This window comes from Mesoplodon densirostris, chromosome 5 (assembly GCF_025265405.1).
Source record: "Mesoplodon densirostris isolate mMesDen1 chromosome 5, mMesDen1 primary haplotype, whole genome shotgun sequence".
Lineage (NCBI taxonomy): Eukaryota > Metazoa > Chordata > Mammalia > Artiodactyla > Ziphiidae > Mesoplodon > Mesoplodon densirostris.
In genome coordinates, this window is record NC_082665.1 from 108,966,071 (window position 1) to 108,984,075 (window position 18,005).

General features: G+C 40.6%; 1 protein-coding gene across 1 annotated transcript; it reads right to left on the reverse strand.

Annotated features, from left to right (window-relative positions):
- Window positions 1-96: 96 nt before the first annotated feature.
- Window positions 97-13,740, reverse strand: RFC4 (replication factor C subunit 4). The gene is made up of 11 exons (XM_060100114.1): window positions 13,495-13,740; window positions 12,005-12,147; window positions 10,410-10,488; window positions 6,891-6,970; window positions 4,382-4,501; window positions 2,803-2,946; window positions 2,493-2,613; window positions 1,849-1,974; window positions 650-730; window positions 462-578; window positions 97-380 (listed from the first exon to the last, which is right to left on the reverse strand). The coding sequence occupies exons 2-11, from the start codon at window positions 12,133-12,135 to the stop codon at window positions 285-287; spliced, it is 1,095 nt and encodes a 364-aa protein (XP_059956097.1). The 5' UTR covers window positions 12,136-12,147; window positions 13,495-13,740; the 3' UTR covers window positions 97-284.
- Between the last annotated feature and the right edge of the window lie 4,265 nt (window positions 13,741-18,005).

The window sequence follows — 18,005 nt, forward strand, 5'->3', positions numbered from 1 at the left end:
ACAAATAGCTCAATTTCATTTCTTTTTATGGCTGAGTAATATTCCATTGTATATATGTGCCACATCTTCTTTATCCATTCATCCGATGATGGACACTTAGGTTGTTTCCATCTCCGGGCTATTGTAAATAGGGCTGCTATGAACATTTTGGTACATGTCTCTTTTTGAATTATGGTTTTCTCAGGGTATATGCCCAGTAGTGGGATTGCTGGGTCATATGGTAGTTCTATTTGTAGTTTTTTAAGGAACCTCCATACTGTTCTCCATAGTGCATACTGAATGTTTTAACAATTCTGAGTTAACTGCTGCATGACAGTTGAGCAGAGGCCGATCAGCTGTAGATGTTCATCAGCACCATCTGCTAAACATTTATCAACTTCCTACAAGAAAATGAAAGATTAGTAAGTAATTTCCCTTTCAGGTGTGTATGCTGTGCTGAAATGTAGAAGATGCCTACTTACAGCAAGTTTTTCTGTAATAACAGACTTCTGTTTATCAGAAAGGTTATCATTTTCTACAACCCCGTCGTGAAGCTGATTTACAAGCTGAGTTGCTGCATGACCCTCATCTATTAAGTCCTGTAGCAGAAAAGAAAATGATTTTGGTATGATTTCCATCCCTCCCCCCCAGGTTAGTAAAGTGTCTTTACCTTTACCACAGCTTCTAGTTTGTCAAAAGAGCCACTCTGACATGCAGCAAATACTCCATCAATTGTTTCAGCTGGTATTACCTAAAATAAAGAATTAAAGAATTAGTTAAAAATAAAGAATAGGGCCTCCCTGGTGGCGCAGTGGTTAAGAGTCCGCCTGCCGATGCAGGGGATACGGGTTCGTGCCCCGGTCTGGGAGGATCCCATATGCCGCGGAGCGGCTGGGCCCGTGAGCCATGGCCGCTGAGCCTGCGCGTCCGGAGCCTGTGCTCCGCAATGGGAGAGGCCACAACAGTGAGAGGCCCGCGTACCACAAAAAAAAAAAAAAAAAAAAAAAAAAAGTTTCTGGGTGAAGACAGGTTGACTTGTTTCTCTGCCAAGCCTGTGCAAACTCCCTGGTGTTCTATGCTGCAGGACATGCCACTTCAAGTGTGGAACTGTTACCTGATACTGAATCCATACATACGGAGTTGGGAGGGCAAAGAACTGAAAAAGGGTCAGCTTTAAGCCTTATGCTCATCTGGTCTCAAGATAGGTGATGGAGAAAGCTATTGGACCTGAAACAAACTTTGGGAACATCCTATTTCTAAGATGCCACTAACAAAATGCAGAGATTGGCTGGTTTTTGTTTCATTACAAAATGAAATCTGAAGACAAGGGTGTGGCACAAGAGAATTCCTTTAATGATTAATTGTAAGTTGGATATGACCCTTTTTCCTTTATAGGGGATATCTGGTAACGGCCACATCCCTGCCTGCCTGCAGCATTCTGATAACTCCCAGAATGGTATAAATGTTTATATTGCCTCAAAATTCATGTTAAAAATCCTTCATGTATTTGGAGGTGGCACCGTTGGCAGGTGATAGGAGAGTGGAGCCCTCATGAATGGGGTTAGTGCCCTTATAAAAGGCTCAGAAAGCTGCTTTTTGCCACAGGACGGTGCAGGGAGGTCAAGGCCATCTGTGAACTAGGAGTCTACTCAACTAGGAAGTGTGTCCTCAGGCACTGAATCTGGGGGCACCTTGATCTTGGATTCCCAGCCTCTGGAACTGATATTTTTGTTTATAAGCCACTCAGCCTACGGCATTTGTTACAGCAGCCTGAGTGGGACTAAGCACATAATCACTCCATATATATATCTGAATTAAAAATTTTCTAAAAGCCACAAAACAAAATTTCAGAATATCCAGTGCTCTTACCCCAGCAATGTCTGTGATCACCTTTTCTGTGACCTCCTTTCCACCTGTTAATCGAGTAGCACTCTGAAGAAATGTAATGGCTTTCCTTAAGTCTCCTTCTGACACTTTAACAAGATGAGCTAGTCCCTGAAGAGAAAAAAGTTCTTTAACCTGTTATGGCCAAGTAAGGATGTATTGGGGAAAAACAAAACCTATTTCCATTTTTGAGGGAATGTCAGTGCTATAGTGGCAGAATACATGGAGACAGCCTTGATTACATACAGCAAGAATTCAAATTACAGTTCTGTTATAATGAATAAGGGCCTATACATTCTATCACTGCCAGAATTTCATCATACCAAATTAGTCCTTGTAGTGGAGTATGGGTAATGACAAGTGGAGTATGCTGTCATGCAGAGATTGGCTGTTGCAGAATTTGCGTCCTAACGAAATCTGCCTCAGCTTTGGGTCTCTGAAGTATTGACAGATAATAAACTAATAGCAACAGAAAGGCTGAACCAGTAATTCCTAGACATTGTTTATTTAGCTTAACTTTGCCTGAAGAATCAGAAATTGAAGCAACACACATTTGACTTTCAGGAAGGGCCTCTTCATAGGCATTCATCAAAGGAATTAGTAATTACAGTAGTAATAATAGTGATTACCTCATTGCTAATTTTGATATGTTCTTTATCAGCGATGTCTAGTAATCGCTGCTGTTGAACTTTATCTGACAGAGGTTTGAAGCGGAATTTAGAACATCTAGAGGTCAGAGGTTCAATGATTCTGTAAAATATTGGAAAAAAGTCAGTGTCTAAAGAAGAAACTCCCCCGAATAACTCATTTTTGTCAAGAACAAGTCAAGATTTGATGGAGAAACTAATGTAGCCTTGAAACATTTAGATTTTTTCTCTCCCTATTTAGGCCTATCAAAATAAGGCTGCCTTGCATTCACCTTGAGGGCATTACACATACCGACTGACATAGTTACAGATGAGACAGAATCGGGTGGTTTTAGACTCTTTTTCCATGGTACGTCTTAAAGCTGCCTGAGCAGCTGAGGTCATAGAATCTGCTTCATCCAGGATCACAATTTTAAAAGGAGGACATGGCTTCCCGCTGATTCAGAGAAACACAAAGGAGTTATAATTCATACATCATTATTGCAATCTAATTTTAGAACATTCTCATCACCCCAAAAGGAAACCCTGTGACCCTTAGGAGTCATTTCTTTTTTCTCTCTCCCAACTGTCCCAGCCATAGGCAATCAGGAATCTCTACTTTCTGTTTCCACAGATGTGTCTATACTGGACACTTCATATAAATGGAACCACATGTTGTCAACTTAATACATTGTCTTTTGTGATTGGCTTCTTTCGCTTAATGTAATGTTTTCAAGGTTCATTCATGTTGTAGTATATCATCACTTCATTTCTTTTTATTGTCAAATACTATGGCAAATGGATGGATATACTACGTTTCATTCATCCATTCTTTAGTTGATGGATATTGGGGTTGTTTCCATGTTTTGACTACTATGAATAATGCTGCTATGAACATTTGTGTACATGTGTATATGTTTTCATTTCTCGTCAGTATATATTTAGGACTGGAATTGCTGGGTCATATGGTAACTCATGGGGGAACTGCCAAACTGTTTTCAAGATGGCTGCATCATTTTACATTCCAACCAGCAATGTATAAGGGTTCCAATTTCTCCACATCCTTGCTAATACTTGTTATTTTCTGTCTTTTTGATTGCAGCCATCCTAGTGGGTGTAAAGTGGTATTTCATCATGGGTTTGATTTGCATTTCTCTAATGGCTCATGATGTTGATGAGCATGTTTTGATATGCTTATTGACCATTTGTGTATTTTCCTTAGAGTAATGTCTATTCAGATCCTTTGCCCATTTTTAAATTGGGTTGTCTTTTTATTATTGAGTTGTAAGGGTTCTTTATTCTTGATCTAAGTCCCTTATCATGTATGTGATTTATATACATTGTCAATCCAAGGTGGATATCAAAAATTGAGTTATTCACTTTCTACAAATTCCTAAGTGTGCTCTGATATAAATTTAAATATATGCCAGGTACCAAAAATTTTACCTTGGAACTTTGCCACCTAAGGAGTATACACAGTTGCGTAAACATCCCTATTGAATTATTATTAGTAACAACTCCTCTTTCACTCAAAGTGTCCCAGTTTGGACAAGGTTTTACATTGTCACCAACTATGAAATATACACTGAAGCTTAAGATATATGATAGGACTTTTAAAAAATAATATAATAGCAAAAATCAGGATTTTTATTATGAGTGTAGGACCAAACCATCACATTTGATTAATAAATACTCCTTAGACAAATATCGATTAAAAACCTTTGACAGCTAAACTTAAATTAGTTACTATAATGGAAAGGTCATTTCTAGGTTTAAATAACTTAGATAAAAATACAATCTAACATGAAAAAGAAGTTGAAAATCTGGCAGAAACATGTTTTTTAAACAAATACAATGACATGGTATAGAGAAGGGAAGGTGAGCTTACTTACTCTGAACGGCTTCCTGTCACAGTTAATTGGGCAAAATTCTTCACTTTCTCTCTAACTACTTGTATTCCACGTTCATCAGATGCATTTAACTCAAGAACTCTTAATCGAAAAAGTTCAGGCCTATGTCAAAATGAAAAAAAATTATGAAACATCATAGAGCATGTAAGTAACCCAGGTTTAAACCATATTTTAACATCTGTACATTTTTCAGTAGTTTAAAATACACCTAGTAAATAATATGAATAGAAGGTATACAATTCATTCTGTATTTTCTCTTTTGCAAAGGCATACAATTAACATTCTGGCTTTTTTCCATGCATTAAAAAAATAGATGATATTACATAATGTACTAAATTTTAAATCAATCTTCCACTTTGGACTGTATCATAAGCATCTTGCCATGTCATGATAAACACTGTAAAAACCATTTTAATAGCTATATGACTTTCTAACCTAAGATTGTACCATCATTTAATTTACTTAACATCCTTCTGTTGTTAGACATTTAGATAGTTTTAAATACGTTACAATTTTAAATAATGCTGCAAGGTAGCATATTTTGAATTATTTCCATAAAGTAGTTTGCTATAAGGAAAATTACTGGATCAAAAATGAACAGTTGGGGCTTCCCTGGTGGCGCAGTGGTTGAGAGTCCGCCTGCCGATGCAGGGGACACGGGCTCGTGCCCCGGTCCGGGAAGATCCCACATGCCGTGGAGCGGCTGGGCCCGTGAGCCATGACAGCTGAGCCTGTGCGTCCGGAGCCTGTGCTCCGCAACGGGAGAGGCCACAACAGTGAGAGGCCCAAGTACCGCAAAAAAAAAAAAAAAAAAGAACAGTTAATTTTTAAGTGAGTTTTTAAAAAAAAATTATCAAAAGTAACTGTAGGGGGCTTCCCTGGTGGCGCAGTGGTTGAGAGTCTGCCTGACAATGCAGGGGACACGGGTTCGCGCGGAGCGGCTGGGCCCGTGAGCCGCAACTATTGAGCCTGCGCGTCTGGAGCCTGTGCTCCGCGGCGAGAGAGGCCGCGATAGTGAGAGGCCCGCGCAGTGGCCCCCCGCTCGCCGCAACTAGAGAAAGCCCTCACACAGAAACGAAGACCCAACACAGCCAAACATAAATAAATAAATTTATTTAAAAAAAAAAAGTAACTGTAGGAAAATCTGAGAACTCAAAAGAAAATAAAAATACCTGGCACACACTGCCAAACCCTGTTTTGAAGACTTCCTTCTAGTTATTTTTCTATATATGTGTGTATATTTTTTTTAATAGAAAAAAAACAAGAGTTGGGATTTCGTCCTCACTTTTCCTAAATAGCATGATATCCTACGCATTTTTCTATGGGCATAAACATCTAGAAAGCTCTGTGCATGTATTTTCTATTTTAAAACCACATATACTATTAAATGTGGAATTTATAGTTAAGTCCTTTTAGGTCTATCAAGACAAACATTATTTAAAAAAAATATTTTACAAGTTATATAATTTGGACTAACCTACTGTAGAACAACCAGTAATAAACTATACTTAACAGTTTCATGATGACTACATTGCTAAGGATGATTCAGACTGGATCTAACTGATTGAGCTGTAGAATAATCAAAAAAGCTCTCTTAAAATTTCCTTGGGAAAATGAAAGTTGCTGTCAAATAAAATCCTCGGTACAGAGCAGCTTCCCCTTTTGTCCTCCTTCACATTTCAACAGAACTGATTACCCTTATATATTTGGTGGTTTCAGAGGCATCTAATTATCTTCATGTGTAGGATTTCAGATGTACCCTTAGGCCATATGCCTGATACTAAAATTCTGGATTAATTAAAGATAGGCTTTGTTATGTTGGTGCATGTTGCATAGATATCAGACATGGCTGATATGTATCTTTTAACCTTAGGTAAAGGGCTCCTCTACTACAACAGTTGGCTAAGCCGAGACAGTCAGTCTAGGACTGACTAAGAAGGTGGCTCATAGAGATTTTCTGCTGTACCTGGAATCATACTGCCTCAACTACCACACACTCTGCTTATACTCAGGATACTTGAGGGCAAGGAGCTGGCCCAGCCACTCCAGAGGCAGGTCCTGGCAAGTCCAGAGCAAGAAGGAACTCAAGAAGGGGTGGTGCGCATCAGTAGCATCAAATAGCAAATTCTATGACAGATGTGAACACGACCATTAAAAGTCATGAAACTATCAGCATGACTGGAGATAGGGTCTTCTGGTTTCCAAAATCATAATGAAAGAGTTAAAGTGATGAAAAAAATCACAAGGCTCCTTGTAGTACACTCAAACATTTGAACAAGGTTCAGAATAAAGGTTACAAAAGATACAGGCAAGCTAATTGGAGGGGAGGAACTGGAAATGGGCCAGCTGGATTATTAAAAAATTCAGAACAAAAATAAACCCAACAACCTCACAGAAAAACCAAATGCAAAGTTTTAGAGAATGAAAAGCAGTACCAGAGATTCTTAGTGTCAAATCTTTAAAAAAAAGAGAGAGAGAGATTTCAACTTACCCAAAGAGTTCCCTAGCTGCTGCCAAAATAGTGGATGTTTTTCCAGTTCCAGGTGGCCCATAAAACAAGAGATTAGGGAGCTGTAGAAGTTAAATTTTATTTTTTTAAAAATTGTATTCTGGCACAAATAGGTGAAAGTGACTGAAAATGTCTATGGAGCAGTGCAATGACTTCCCTAATAGGGCATATATATCTGAATACAAGGATTTCTTAATATAACTGGTATCATAGTAATAACAGTACTAAATCCTGCTTTTTCACAAACACTATCATTTTTCCCTAAGATATCTTTCTAATATCTTAAGCTGAATCAATATTTATGATTGTTCTACACCGAATCTAATACTTAGGTGGGATTTTCAAAGCTGGAATTAAAAACCTCTTATTTCTGAAGGGAATACTAGGCTTCTGTCAGTTCCCTATCCCACACCTAGGCTCAGGACTGGGCAAGATTTTACATTTTATAAAGATGTCAGTTGCTTCAAAAGGGACACAGATCAAATTGGATTTGGCCAATACTGAGGAAAAAGGAATGAAAATGGCATACTGGGGCTTTGCATGAGCTAAAGTTCCAAGAACAGAAATATTAAAAAAGCCAAGCATCTTTTAAGTGCCAGGCCGTGGTCCACATCATGATTACATATGCTGCCTGTAGGGATACCCGCATGTATCAGGGAGATTTCATCAGTGGAAGACAGGATAAGATTAAATAACTACTTATCTTCTTTTATACCTTAAGTCTAGCTGGCTTGGTGCCTATCAAATAGGCAACTGATCTGTGGTACAGATTAACAAATGTACTAAATTCTAATGAACACTGTAATGAAACTGTACGTTCTTTTTTTCTTTTAATTTTATTTCATATTGGAGTACAGCTGATTTACAATGTTGTGTTCGTTTCAGGTGTACAGCAGAGTGATTCAGTTATACATATATCTATTCTTTTTCAAATTCTTTTCCCATTTAGGTTATTACAGAGTATTGAGCAGAGTTCCCTATGCTATACAGCAGGTCCTTGTTGGTTATCTATTTTAAATATAGCAATGTATACATGTCAACCCTAAACTCCCAATCTATCCCCCCACCAACACTTCCCCCCTGGTAACCATTAAGTTTGTTCAGTAATTCTGTGAGTCTGTTTCTGTTTTGTAAATAAGTTCATTTGTATCATTTTCTTTTAGATTCTGAATATAAGTGATATATATTTGTCTTTCTCTGTGAAACTATACATTTCTTTCATGTATGGAAATCACTGCACATAGGAAACTAAGCAGCATAGTTTATTTGCTTCCACTCTTGCCTAACCTTCCCCCTTCCCATCCATTCATTCTTCACCCAAATCAGATGCCCCTCTGCTTGCTACTTAAAGCTATTCACTGTATTCATACTCCACTTAGAAAAACAAAACAGACCAAAAAAATCACGCTGCTTACCATAACCTACAAGGATGTCCATGATCTGCTCACCACCTCTTTCACTTTCAAGGTTCCAACTTACAATGGCCTCCAACAGCTAAGCACTTTCTGGCCTGCACGTATGCTGTCCCCCATGAGCTGGGGTCTGACTCCATTCTTCTGTCTGGCAACTCCTACTGCATTACAAGTCAGAAGCCTTCCCTGACCTCCCAATCTAAAGAGGGTCTCCTCTGTTATTCTCTCACAGGTCTTTGCTGCACTTGATGTAATTTGCAATTATTTATTGTTATTTATGTAACTGTTGGGTTTAATTGTAAAATACCCATTCACCTCACTATATGAGAAGCTTGAGAAGGTCAAGAACCTTATTTGTTCTATTCACATCTATATTCTCAGCATCTCCCAGAGTACTCAGTATGCACCAAGTAAATAAACCAACATATAAATGTATTAGTTAAAAGACCATTACTGTTACACTGGTAACATACAGCTTAAGATACAAACTATGAGATTCACTTTAAAAACAAAAGCAGAAGCAAAACCTCCTAGGCTTCTTTATTTTTAAGGTTGTAACCATTATTTTGATCCAACTACCTCAGTAGTTGTAATGATTCATCCAGTCAACTATTACAATAATTTAAATTCTTTAAAACATGGTTAAATTACTAAACCCTACATTATGTAACAGTCTGATATATATACGCATTCAAGAACTGTACATGGACTAGCAGTTCTAAAAATTGATTTCTGAAAAATCTCTTATAATTCTACTGTAAAACCCTTTAATATAAATGAAGGAATGAATTTTTTCCTTTACTCTTTAGAGATAAAAAAATTACTTCAAGTTTCAAAAAACTTAAGTCTGAAAAGAAACAAATCATTAAACAAGTGGATAAAGAAGAAAGTTCTTAGTTCAGCCTCATAAATTAGATGGTATAAAGAACTGGATCATAATCCAACTACATTTGCCTAAAGAGTTGAGAATCCCAGCAATTAAAATACATCATGGGGCTTCCCTGGTGGCGCAGTGGTTGAGAGTCCGCCTGCCGATGCAGGGGACACGGGTTCGTGCCCCGGTCCGGGAGGATCCCAGATGCCGCAGAGCGGCTGGGCCCGTGAGCCATGGCCGCCGAGCCTGCGCGTCCGGAGCCTGTGCTCCACAATGGGAGAGGCCACAACGGTGAGAGGCCCGCGTACCACAAAAAAAACCAAAAAACAAAAAACATCATGTCCTGCAATCTGTGTAAATATTACCATGCAATTTAAATTGTATATTATTATAAAATTTAAAGATATTTGGATCAAATCACAACAAATACTGGTAAAGAAAGATTTTCAACAGTTTTATAAATATAACTTCTTTCAAAATATATACTGTTGCGGTGTAATCCCAGGAAGAGACCAATGGCAGCAAAAACCAAAGAACCTCTAATTCAAAGCAGCCAGGTTGAGAGGAGGGAAGAAAATCTTGGGAATAAAGTAAAAACCACATCCCACTTTGACCCACAACTGTTTCCCTTCCTCCACTAAGCTCTTAAAACACTTTATCATATACAATTTTAAATTGCTAATTCTTCATATGGTTTGTCTCTGAATTAATCTAAAATGCAAGTCACTCAAGGACATTTTATCCCACATATCACAGCAGGGGGACATGATGCCATAAGCAGAACAAAAGACTCAATTTATTTTGTATTGTAGTTCAAACCAAATCCTAAAATTAGGTGAGCAATCACACGGCCAAAGAATCTTTGACTCTCCCTTATAGTGCCTATCATTATCTATAATTCTCGTATTTATTTTGCTTACATGTTTATTCTTCTGTGTCTCTCCCCACCAAAATAAAAGCTCACGAGCAAGGGGACCTAGCCTGTCTTGCTCAATGATCTCCACTTGAGTACCATATAACAATGCCATAGAACAGAACAGGAGATGCTCAACAAATATTTGTTGAACTAATCATCCATTGTACAAATAGTAATCAAGGGCCTACTGTATATACAGGATAGTATTTAAAGGGGGCCGGAGGCTATAAAGGAAGGAAGAGGGTGAATAAATTAAGTCTTAAATCTCCCAATGACTTTAGACAGCATCTGCTACTCACATCAGCTCCTTCTAAAGACTTTTTTAGCACTGCAACCACTTCTTCCTGGAAAGCAACTTCATCCACATATTTTGGGCGACTGGAGAAAAAGAAAATAGAGAAGTTATTCAGTGTATTATAGTAGCCACAGAAGTCTCTCCTTTTGCTAAAATACCAATGATAACTCTCTCATATCAGTAATGAAATGAGAAACTTTCATAATTGGATGTGGAAACCCCATCTATATTTACTTTACTCAAATATATACTGAGGAATGAAGTAATTTTTCACTTTTCCAGATGCATTGCTTGTATCTGTTGTGCTTACAAAAACTATGCAAAAGGATTTTATAACATCACAAATGCCAACCGGTTCAAAATGTAAAATGAACATTTGCCTAGAAAGTAATATTATGTTTTGACAACATGCCCCTAAACTGAAAAGGGAGACCTATTTAGCAACCTCAAGATAGGTAACAAAGTTACATATATGTTACTATGTTGTTAATGGGTTAATACCAATTTCTCCTATCACCTAACTGCACAAAAAATGCATACCTATTCACTTCATTGAGGGTTAACAAAATAACAAGCTTAACCAATATGGAGTGTAATTTTTGTCTTATATTGTTAACTAATGATGTTAACGAAGTTATACTCCCAACCCTAAGTCAGGCTCTGTGCTTAGCTAACTAAACAAAAGTTTTTATTTGATTTATACTTTTCTAACTAATCAGGCCAATGCCAGGCAGATATTTTATGTCAGATAATGTTATCTTGGAAAACCAGTGTATATTATAAACCAGGGTTTCATATTCAAATACCTGCAGAGTCCAGGCAGATAACAAGAGTGAAGAATTCGAGTGTAAGACAAGAGACACTAGTAGGGACTATGGTGAAGCGAGGAACATATGACCTTACGAAAATGAGTCGTACACACATCCATCTAAGTGTTTTCAGGTGAGAACTTGAATCTAGTGCTGCCTAGTCTCCTGAGTCTGAAAATCTAGATTTTCCCCCTTGTCTAAAATGAAAAGTTTCTAGACTTTTATGTGAAATTTCCCATTTTTAAAAGCATTGTTGGTGCCAAACAAAACTTATGAGGGCCTTACTTGCCTTATAAGTAATCTGTAATCCTTTGGTAATAACTGAGGGTACACCAGGGGTTCCAACTACTTGCTATAATATCACTTAGCTGACTGAAATTTAAGAGCCACTTCAAGTGCTGTTTTTGCCAAAAATGTATAAACAAAAACTCAACAATTTTCAGCTATCAGTAATGAAAAGAGGAACAGATTATTTGGACTCCTAAGTAAGTCGAACTCCTAAGAGCTTATAGAAACTGTTTTCTTCACTGCTGTATCCCAGCCCCCAAAACCGTGGACCTGAGTTACAGAGAAGGCTGTAGTTCATTCAGAAAATACGTGAATTCAACTAGATTATTCTAAGGTACATTTCAGTTCCAAGGTTCTATGACTTATATAATTGGGTGACTTTTAAAGCAACATTTAAACAAGGCAAATCATTCTCCTCTTAAATTAAAAAAAAAAAAAGTGATCAAAACTGGTCAGAGAGATAATTTATTAACTATTTCAACAAAAACAAAAGCATTCTTACTATTTTTCCACCCACGGAACAGGTTTGGCTTTCTTGTTCTCTCCACTACTTCTGGCAGTGGCAGCTACTCCTCGATCCTTAGTCAATGGTGGTTTACTGCTGATAGATGTGCCTTTTAGAAATGCCTGCATGGTTACTTCACCCTGACCAGGTGCAAGACAGAAAAGGAAAAGCTCTTTTGAAACCATCATGAGGAAGTACAGCCTGAAAGCACACTTAACCTTGTGCAAAGACATTCAAAAAATATTAAATGAAGGACATCACCCCATGACCTAGCATCCTTTGAATGCATTCTACTGAGGACTACAGGGACATAAAATAGGCCAAAGTGCTGAAGGAACTTAAAATCTACTTATAGGGACTTCCCTGGTGGCACAGCTCCCAATGCAGGGGGCCCGGGTTCGAACCCTGGTCGGGGAATTCGATCCCACATGCATGCCACAAGCTAAAGATCCTGTGTTCTGCAACGAAGATCCTGTGTGCCGCAACTAAGACCTGGCACAGCCAAAATCTATAAATAAATATATTTTTTTAAATCTACTTATAGTGAGGGACTTATAGAACAAAGTTCTATAACTTCAACAAACTTTCTGATAAATATGATGGCATTAATGGCCAAACTGTACATGGGTCTCAACACTCTCTTCAGTCATGGGCCTAACTCTAGCTCAGACCCTGGAATGGACTCAGCAATTAGGAGCACTGGGACCAAAAATGAGAACCTCCACTTCTCTTGGGCCTAAAGAGCCACTGGAGAGCCTATTTTATGGGCAGAGCCCGTGCCTGCCTTCAGACAGAAGCTTTTGTGGGGAGGGGAAGGCGGGGGGGTGGGGGGGAGGCGAGACACTGTTGTTAAAATGGAAACAGCTGTTTTTCTCATAGCATGCTCATTTGAAGAAACCAAAACAATTTGGAAAAGCATGAGAGTTTTAAAAATTGAAAACCTCACCCAGAAGATAAGCACTATTAACATTCAGGTAAACGTTCTCCCAGGCAGCAAAAGGCTGTTTTTAGGGATAGTTCGTCTGAAAATCCCCAGCATTAATAGCAATTCTATTTTTTTCACTGCTGTGTCTCCAGTGCCTGGTACAGCATAGATGCTCCATAAGATTTGGTGACTGAATTACCACTTATCAGACTCAGTTTCGCCTTCTGTAAAAGAAGCTAAGGCCCATTTCATAAGGCAACTGGGTCAAATAAAAGAATCGTGCAAACACACAGCTCTGTGCTTGGCATACGGGTATAACCAATAAATAAAATAAATTGTTAACATCTGTAAACAACTAAGGTTTTTAACGTTATTGGATTACTCAATCCCTGCCACAGGCTGCCAAACAGTAATACCGCCCAAGGAAGGGCTCTGAAGGATGCTGGATTGAGCCACCCGTAGACCAAGGAGTAAGCAAGAGGTGGAAGACATCACAAGGGCATCGAGGGCACAGGAGTAGAGGAAAGCGAAGGCAGTCCTCGCAATTTCTCCGGCTGGTCACCTGTTCTCCCCGGCTCCCCGCGTGTGTCCCCGGGCACCGCCTGGGCCTTTGAGCCGCTCGTCTTGAGAGCTAGGACGCCACCGGCTCGTTCTTGAGGTTTCCGCGGCAGGGAAAGGGCGAGGTGGTCGCGAAGTCTTAACCCCGCTCCCCAAGCGGAGACTCTCAGGCCCAGGAAGCCACGAGCCGCCAGAAAGGGGGGAACCCTTACGGTAGCCGCCGTCAGCAAGCAGCCCGAGTTCCCGCCACCTAACAGCGGCGAAGGGCAGGGCGGGAACACGCCGTACGTCAAACGTCACTTCCGGTCCGCTGCGCGCGCCCCGCTTTAAGGGAGCCGTATCCTCTTATTCTGTGGTGGTTAAACTGATGAGACACGCGTACTCTCGGGTATGCTGGGGCTGGATGGGAATGAGTACGGTGGTGTAAATAAAGCTCCGTCCTGTCCCGACGTAGCCTCCGACTAGAGGCTGCGGGGCAAGGGAACTTGAGAGCGGCCGTCTGTAGGAGAGGCTGGGGCCGAGGACCCGCGTGCTCAGCGGACGGGGGCGGAGAGGGCTCCGCGAGCCCTGACCCACTAGGGCGGTTGAGGATGGGCCTGTGGGCCTCGAATCGCGGAGGTCCACTCTCTTTTGTAGGTACGAGCGTGCAGAACCTGTAATTCATGGGCATTCATGGGCATGTCACTGGCATTTCTGCGGCGACACAATTCGGCTTGCAACCTGCTTCACCCCAAAGAAGGGCGGGGATTGGAGAGGGTGGAGTCTATCCTTCGCCAGAAGAGGGCGCCGTGAAGATCTCCGTCCTCTCCCTCCGGCTTGGTCGTCGCGGAGCAAACCGTGTGTGCTTTAAGGGCGGAGACGTCGGAAGAAGATGCCTTTCCTTGCCCTTTTGGGTGCATGTGGATTATATCTCTATTAGTGTCTGCCCGTTGGTGAGAGGGAGGGCCTTGCCGCGCAGCTATGGTCAGCTAATCCCAGGGCCCTGCCCAGAAATCTGGTGGTGCAGACGCTCAATAAAAGTTACAAGATTGATGTTAACGCCACCAGGGTACATGCAATGTGTGCTCTAGGCAAGTGTTTGAGGCCACCCTTTTAATCTTTACCCACTGCTTGTCTTAGCTATGGAGTTTTCCCAAGTGTTATTGAAATCTGAGCCTTTTGAAATGCTGCCTTCGCTGCAGACCTTTTACTAATTACCCTAACCCACAGGGTTGATCTGGGTCTGCTCCAGATGAATGACTTTTATTTGGCACGTACTCATCATGACACTCATTGTTAACTTTACATGTTCATTTGTCTTTCAACAAATGCTTATGGAGTGCCCATACCTACACTGCGAGGTGCTGGGGATATGGCAGAGAACAAGCTGGAAGGTCTTGCCCTCAGGAGAGTGACAGTGTGATTTGTTATGCAGAGGAAGTAGGGGCTCTGAATATATACATCCCAGGCCTAACCTAATCCAGGGGTTAACCAGATTAAGGGTGCTTTGTTTTACTTTGTAACTCCCACAGGCAGGGCCTGGTACAATCTCTGGACAGTATAAAAAGCACACAGTTTACCTATCTGGTCACTGGTTTACACTGTCAAAACTCATCACAATGTACATTAAATGTTTGTACATTTTATGTAAATTATACCTAAGTAAGGTTGATAAAACAAAGATCTGTGAAGGTAGGTGGCATTCATTTGCTACCTGAACACCATAACCACACAGAGGGAGATATAATCCCATTTTACAAAGGAGACTCAGCCTTAGATGGATAAGGTTAACAGCAAGTAAGCAGCAAAGCCAGAATCCACATCTAGGACTGTCTGACTCTGGAGTTAAGGCTTGTAATTAGTCACGAGGCAGGTCCAAGGCTGGCATAGAGGTGCCTTTATCCTAAGTAGAAAAAAAAGAGACCTGAATGGTAGCCTGTTAGGGCAATTGGTTTAGAAAAAGTCCCACGTTCCTTCAGTACAGTCAGCCTATGATAGGTTGAAAGTCTTGGTGATTAGAGGTTGGGCTGGATTTCGGCCTCCACTTGCCGTTCCATTCAGCTGGCCGTTCCATTCTTGAACACAACTATAGGTAGCATCCTAATCCAGGTATTTCATGAGTTTATGTGTGCACCAAGTACTGTCTCTGTCACCAGAACAAGAAATGTCATTATATAAATACATAACATTTTTTTGTATTATATATACATGGGTGCTCATGTGATTAAACCAGTTACTAAATTTATAATAGCTTTTATTATTTTTTAATGGATATTCATTTAGTTACTATTATGGTACTATAATGTGGAAATTTGTGAAGTTTTTCAATGTTAAAAGAGGGCTTTCAAAAGTTGAGTACAACTCTACTTAGTATGTTGCCAAGACAGTACTGTACCTGGATTATGATTTATGGGTCCATTGGAAAAGGAAAAGACTTGGATGGAAATTAAGATTGCTGTCAGGAGTGGGAAGAACTAGACAGTGGATGGCCGTGTCAATTTTAAAATCAGGAAATGCAGGTGTAGTGGATGTCCTGGTGTGCCACCTTTCAGGACTGAGACACTCACTCCCATAGCTGCTTTGAGTGTCAACAGCTGACAGCTCTCAGCTGAGTCCTCTCCAGCAACTGTCCTCAGCCAAACACAGCCACTTTGCCCAAAGTCACTTTCCTTCCTTGGGGCAGTCCACCTCCAAGGACAAATTTAGGAGAGTTATAAAGGCTAAGCCATTTTGCCTTATGTAGCACAACTCATGGATTGTCCCATCCCCAGATCTCTGTGCACTTGCATCACAGTACAACCTCTGCCCAGTCCTGCTTCCCTGACCCCTCTCAGGTGTTGGTCTCTAGAGTACCACTTAATTAAAAACCTACATGGGAATCTCAAAATCTCAGAATCTGTTTTCCTAAGGAATTCAACCCATATGGTTGCTACAAAAAGTAGTCCTAGAAAAAGATTCTAAGGTGAAATTTTGAAGTTGGATCACCTACCAGCCTTCTGGTAATGAGAACCCCATCTCAGGTGACAGTGGGGACTGATAGCCCCTGGAATTATATGGCAATTGTTAAAATGTTCACCAGTGGAAGACTGGAATGGGATGCCAGTGGTAGGGAATGTACCAACAGATGCAAAATCTCAGATGTTTTAGGGAAAAGCAATTATAAGAACTTTGGAGTTGGATGGCCACTGGGGGAGGCGGGGCTCGTTAATTTATTAAATGAAAGACTGACGGTGATTAATTGCCAATTTCAGCCCAAGTGTGAAAGCCAGAGGATCTATTTGACAGCTTATAAAATGATTCACACATCCTGCAGCCAGAGGGCAAAAAAATCTGGGGCCGGACCAAAAACCTAAATTTTAGGAGTATCAGAGTTCCAGAGAAGTTTAAATTCTCAGCCTCACCAAGCCTGCCACACTGAGGTCAAGGCCTTGACTGGGAGAAAAATGGGATGCTGATACTTGAAATGAAGTCACCTGGGTTGATGTATTTGAAAATCTTAAATTTCCCTATTTCCCTGAATGTTTTTGATCTATAGACGTAGCTCATTCTTCCCTGTTAGAGGCTGATGCTAGTCTCTTGGGGATGTATGTATATGCTTGATGATGTAGAGGCTTCTGCCTTGTACACGTCTGCCCTTACCCCCAACCATCTATTCCACTTTCCACTCACAACCACCAGAATGATAGCCAGGATTATGTCACAATGTAGCCCACCTGGGGAAATGCTGTGATGGCTCAAGGTAGAAAAGGACTATATGGAAGAGCTGCAGGACTGCAACGTGAACTGGCAAAGCAGGAGAGCATATATGGGACTGCGCTGGATGAAGAGGAACAGAATACACAGTTGGAAAAGGGAGATAAACCTACAACACAGGATTTAATAGCTTGGCAAAGACCCCAGGTAATAGTATTTGGTTGGCCCTTGGAAGCTTGTAAAAAGAAATAGCCCACACTAAATAGGTAGAAATGCCAGAACTACAGTGGTAAACACTGGGGGAGGAAGTCAAAAGACTCACAGAAGTAGGATATTCTATGTAAGGCCAAAAAACCACTAGCCAACTCGGTTCTTGGGATATAGTGCTCTTGTCCAAAGTGATAAGGATCGTGCTGATGAGGAGGCCTCCAGCGTTGTAAAGAAGCTCAGTGGTGGGACGTCCTCTGTAGGCCAAGGCTGCTGGTAGCAGATGCTGGGACAGAGCAGGATTTTCTGATAGGAATGGAGACAACACACTTCCAAAATAACAGAGGCCAGATGGCAATGCTTAACTCTCAAAAACAAGATAGGTGCAATTGTCATCATGAGTGGCAAGGTCAGAGGCAGTCAGGGAGGTCTGACTCACAGAGAGCTCGGAAGGTGGTTGATACAGCACCACCTCCCAAGGGACATGACAGATGGGCAGCAAATGAGACTATTGCTCAGTCTATACAACCAAAGCAAGGAGGCTGAACGCAGCCACGATAATAAAAAGTCATGATCACTTTCTAAGTTTCCAGACCTGAGCCAGGTCTCTGACCCAAATTCCACTGACTGATGGAG

Coding starts and splice junctions, on each gene's coding strand:
- RFC4 (XM_060100114.1), bottom strand. CDS start 12,135: ATGCAGGCATTTCTAAAAGGCACATCTATCAGCAGTAAACCACCATTG. Junction 2,614..2,802: donor ATCTGTAACTATGTCAGTCG/GTATGTGTAATG, acceptor AATATTTTACAG/AATCATTGAACCTCTGACCT. Junction 381..461: donor TTATTACAGAAAAACTTGCT/GTAAGTAGGCAT, acceptor ATTTTCTTGTAG/GAAGTTGATAAATGTTTAGC.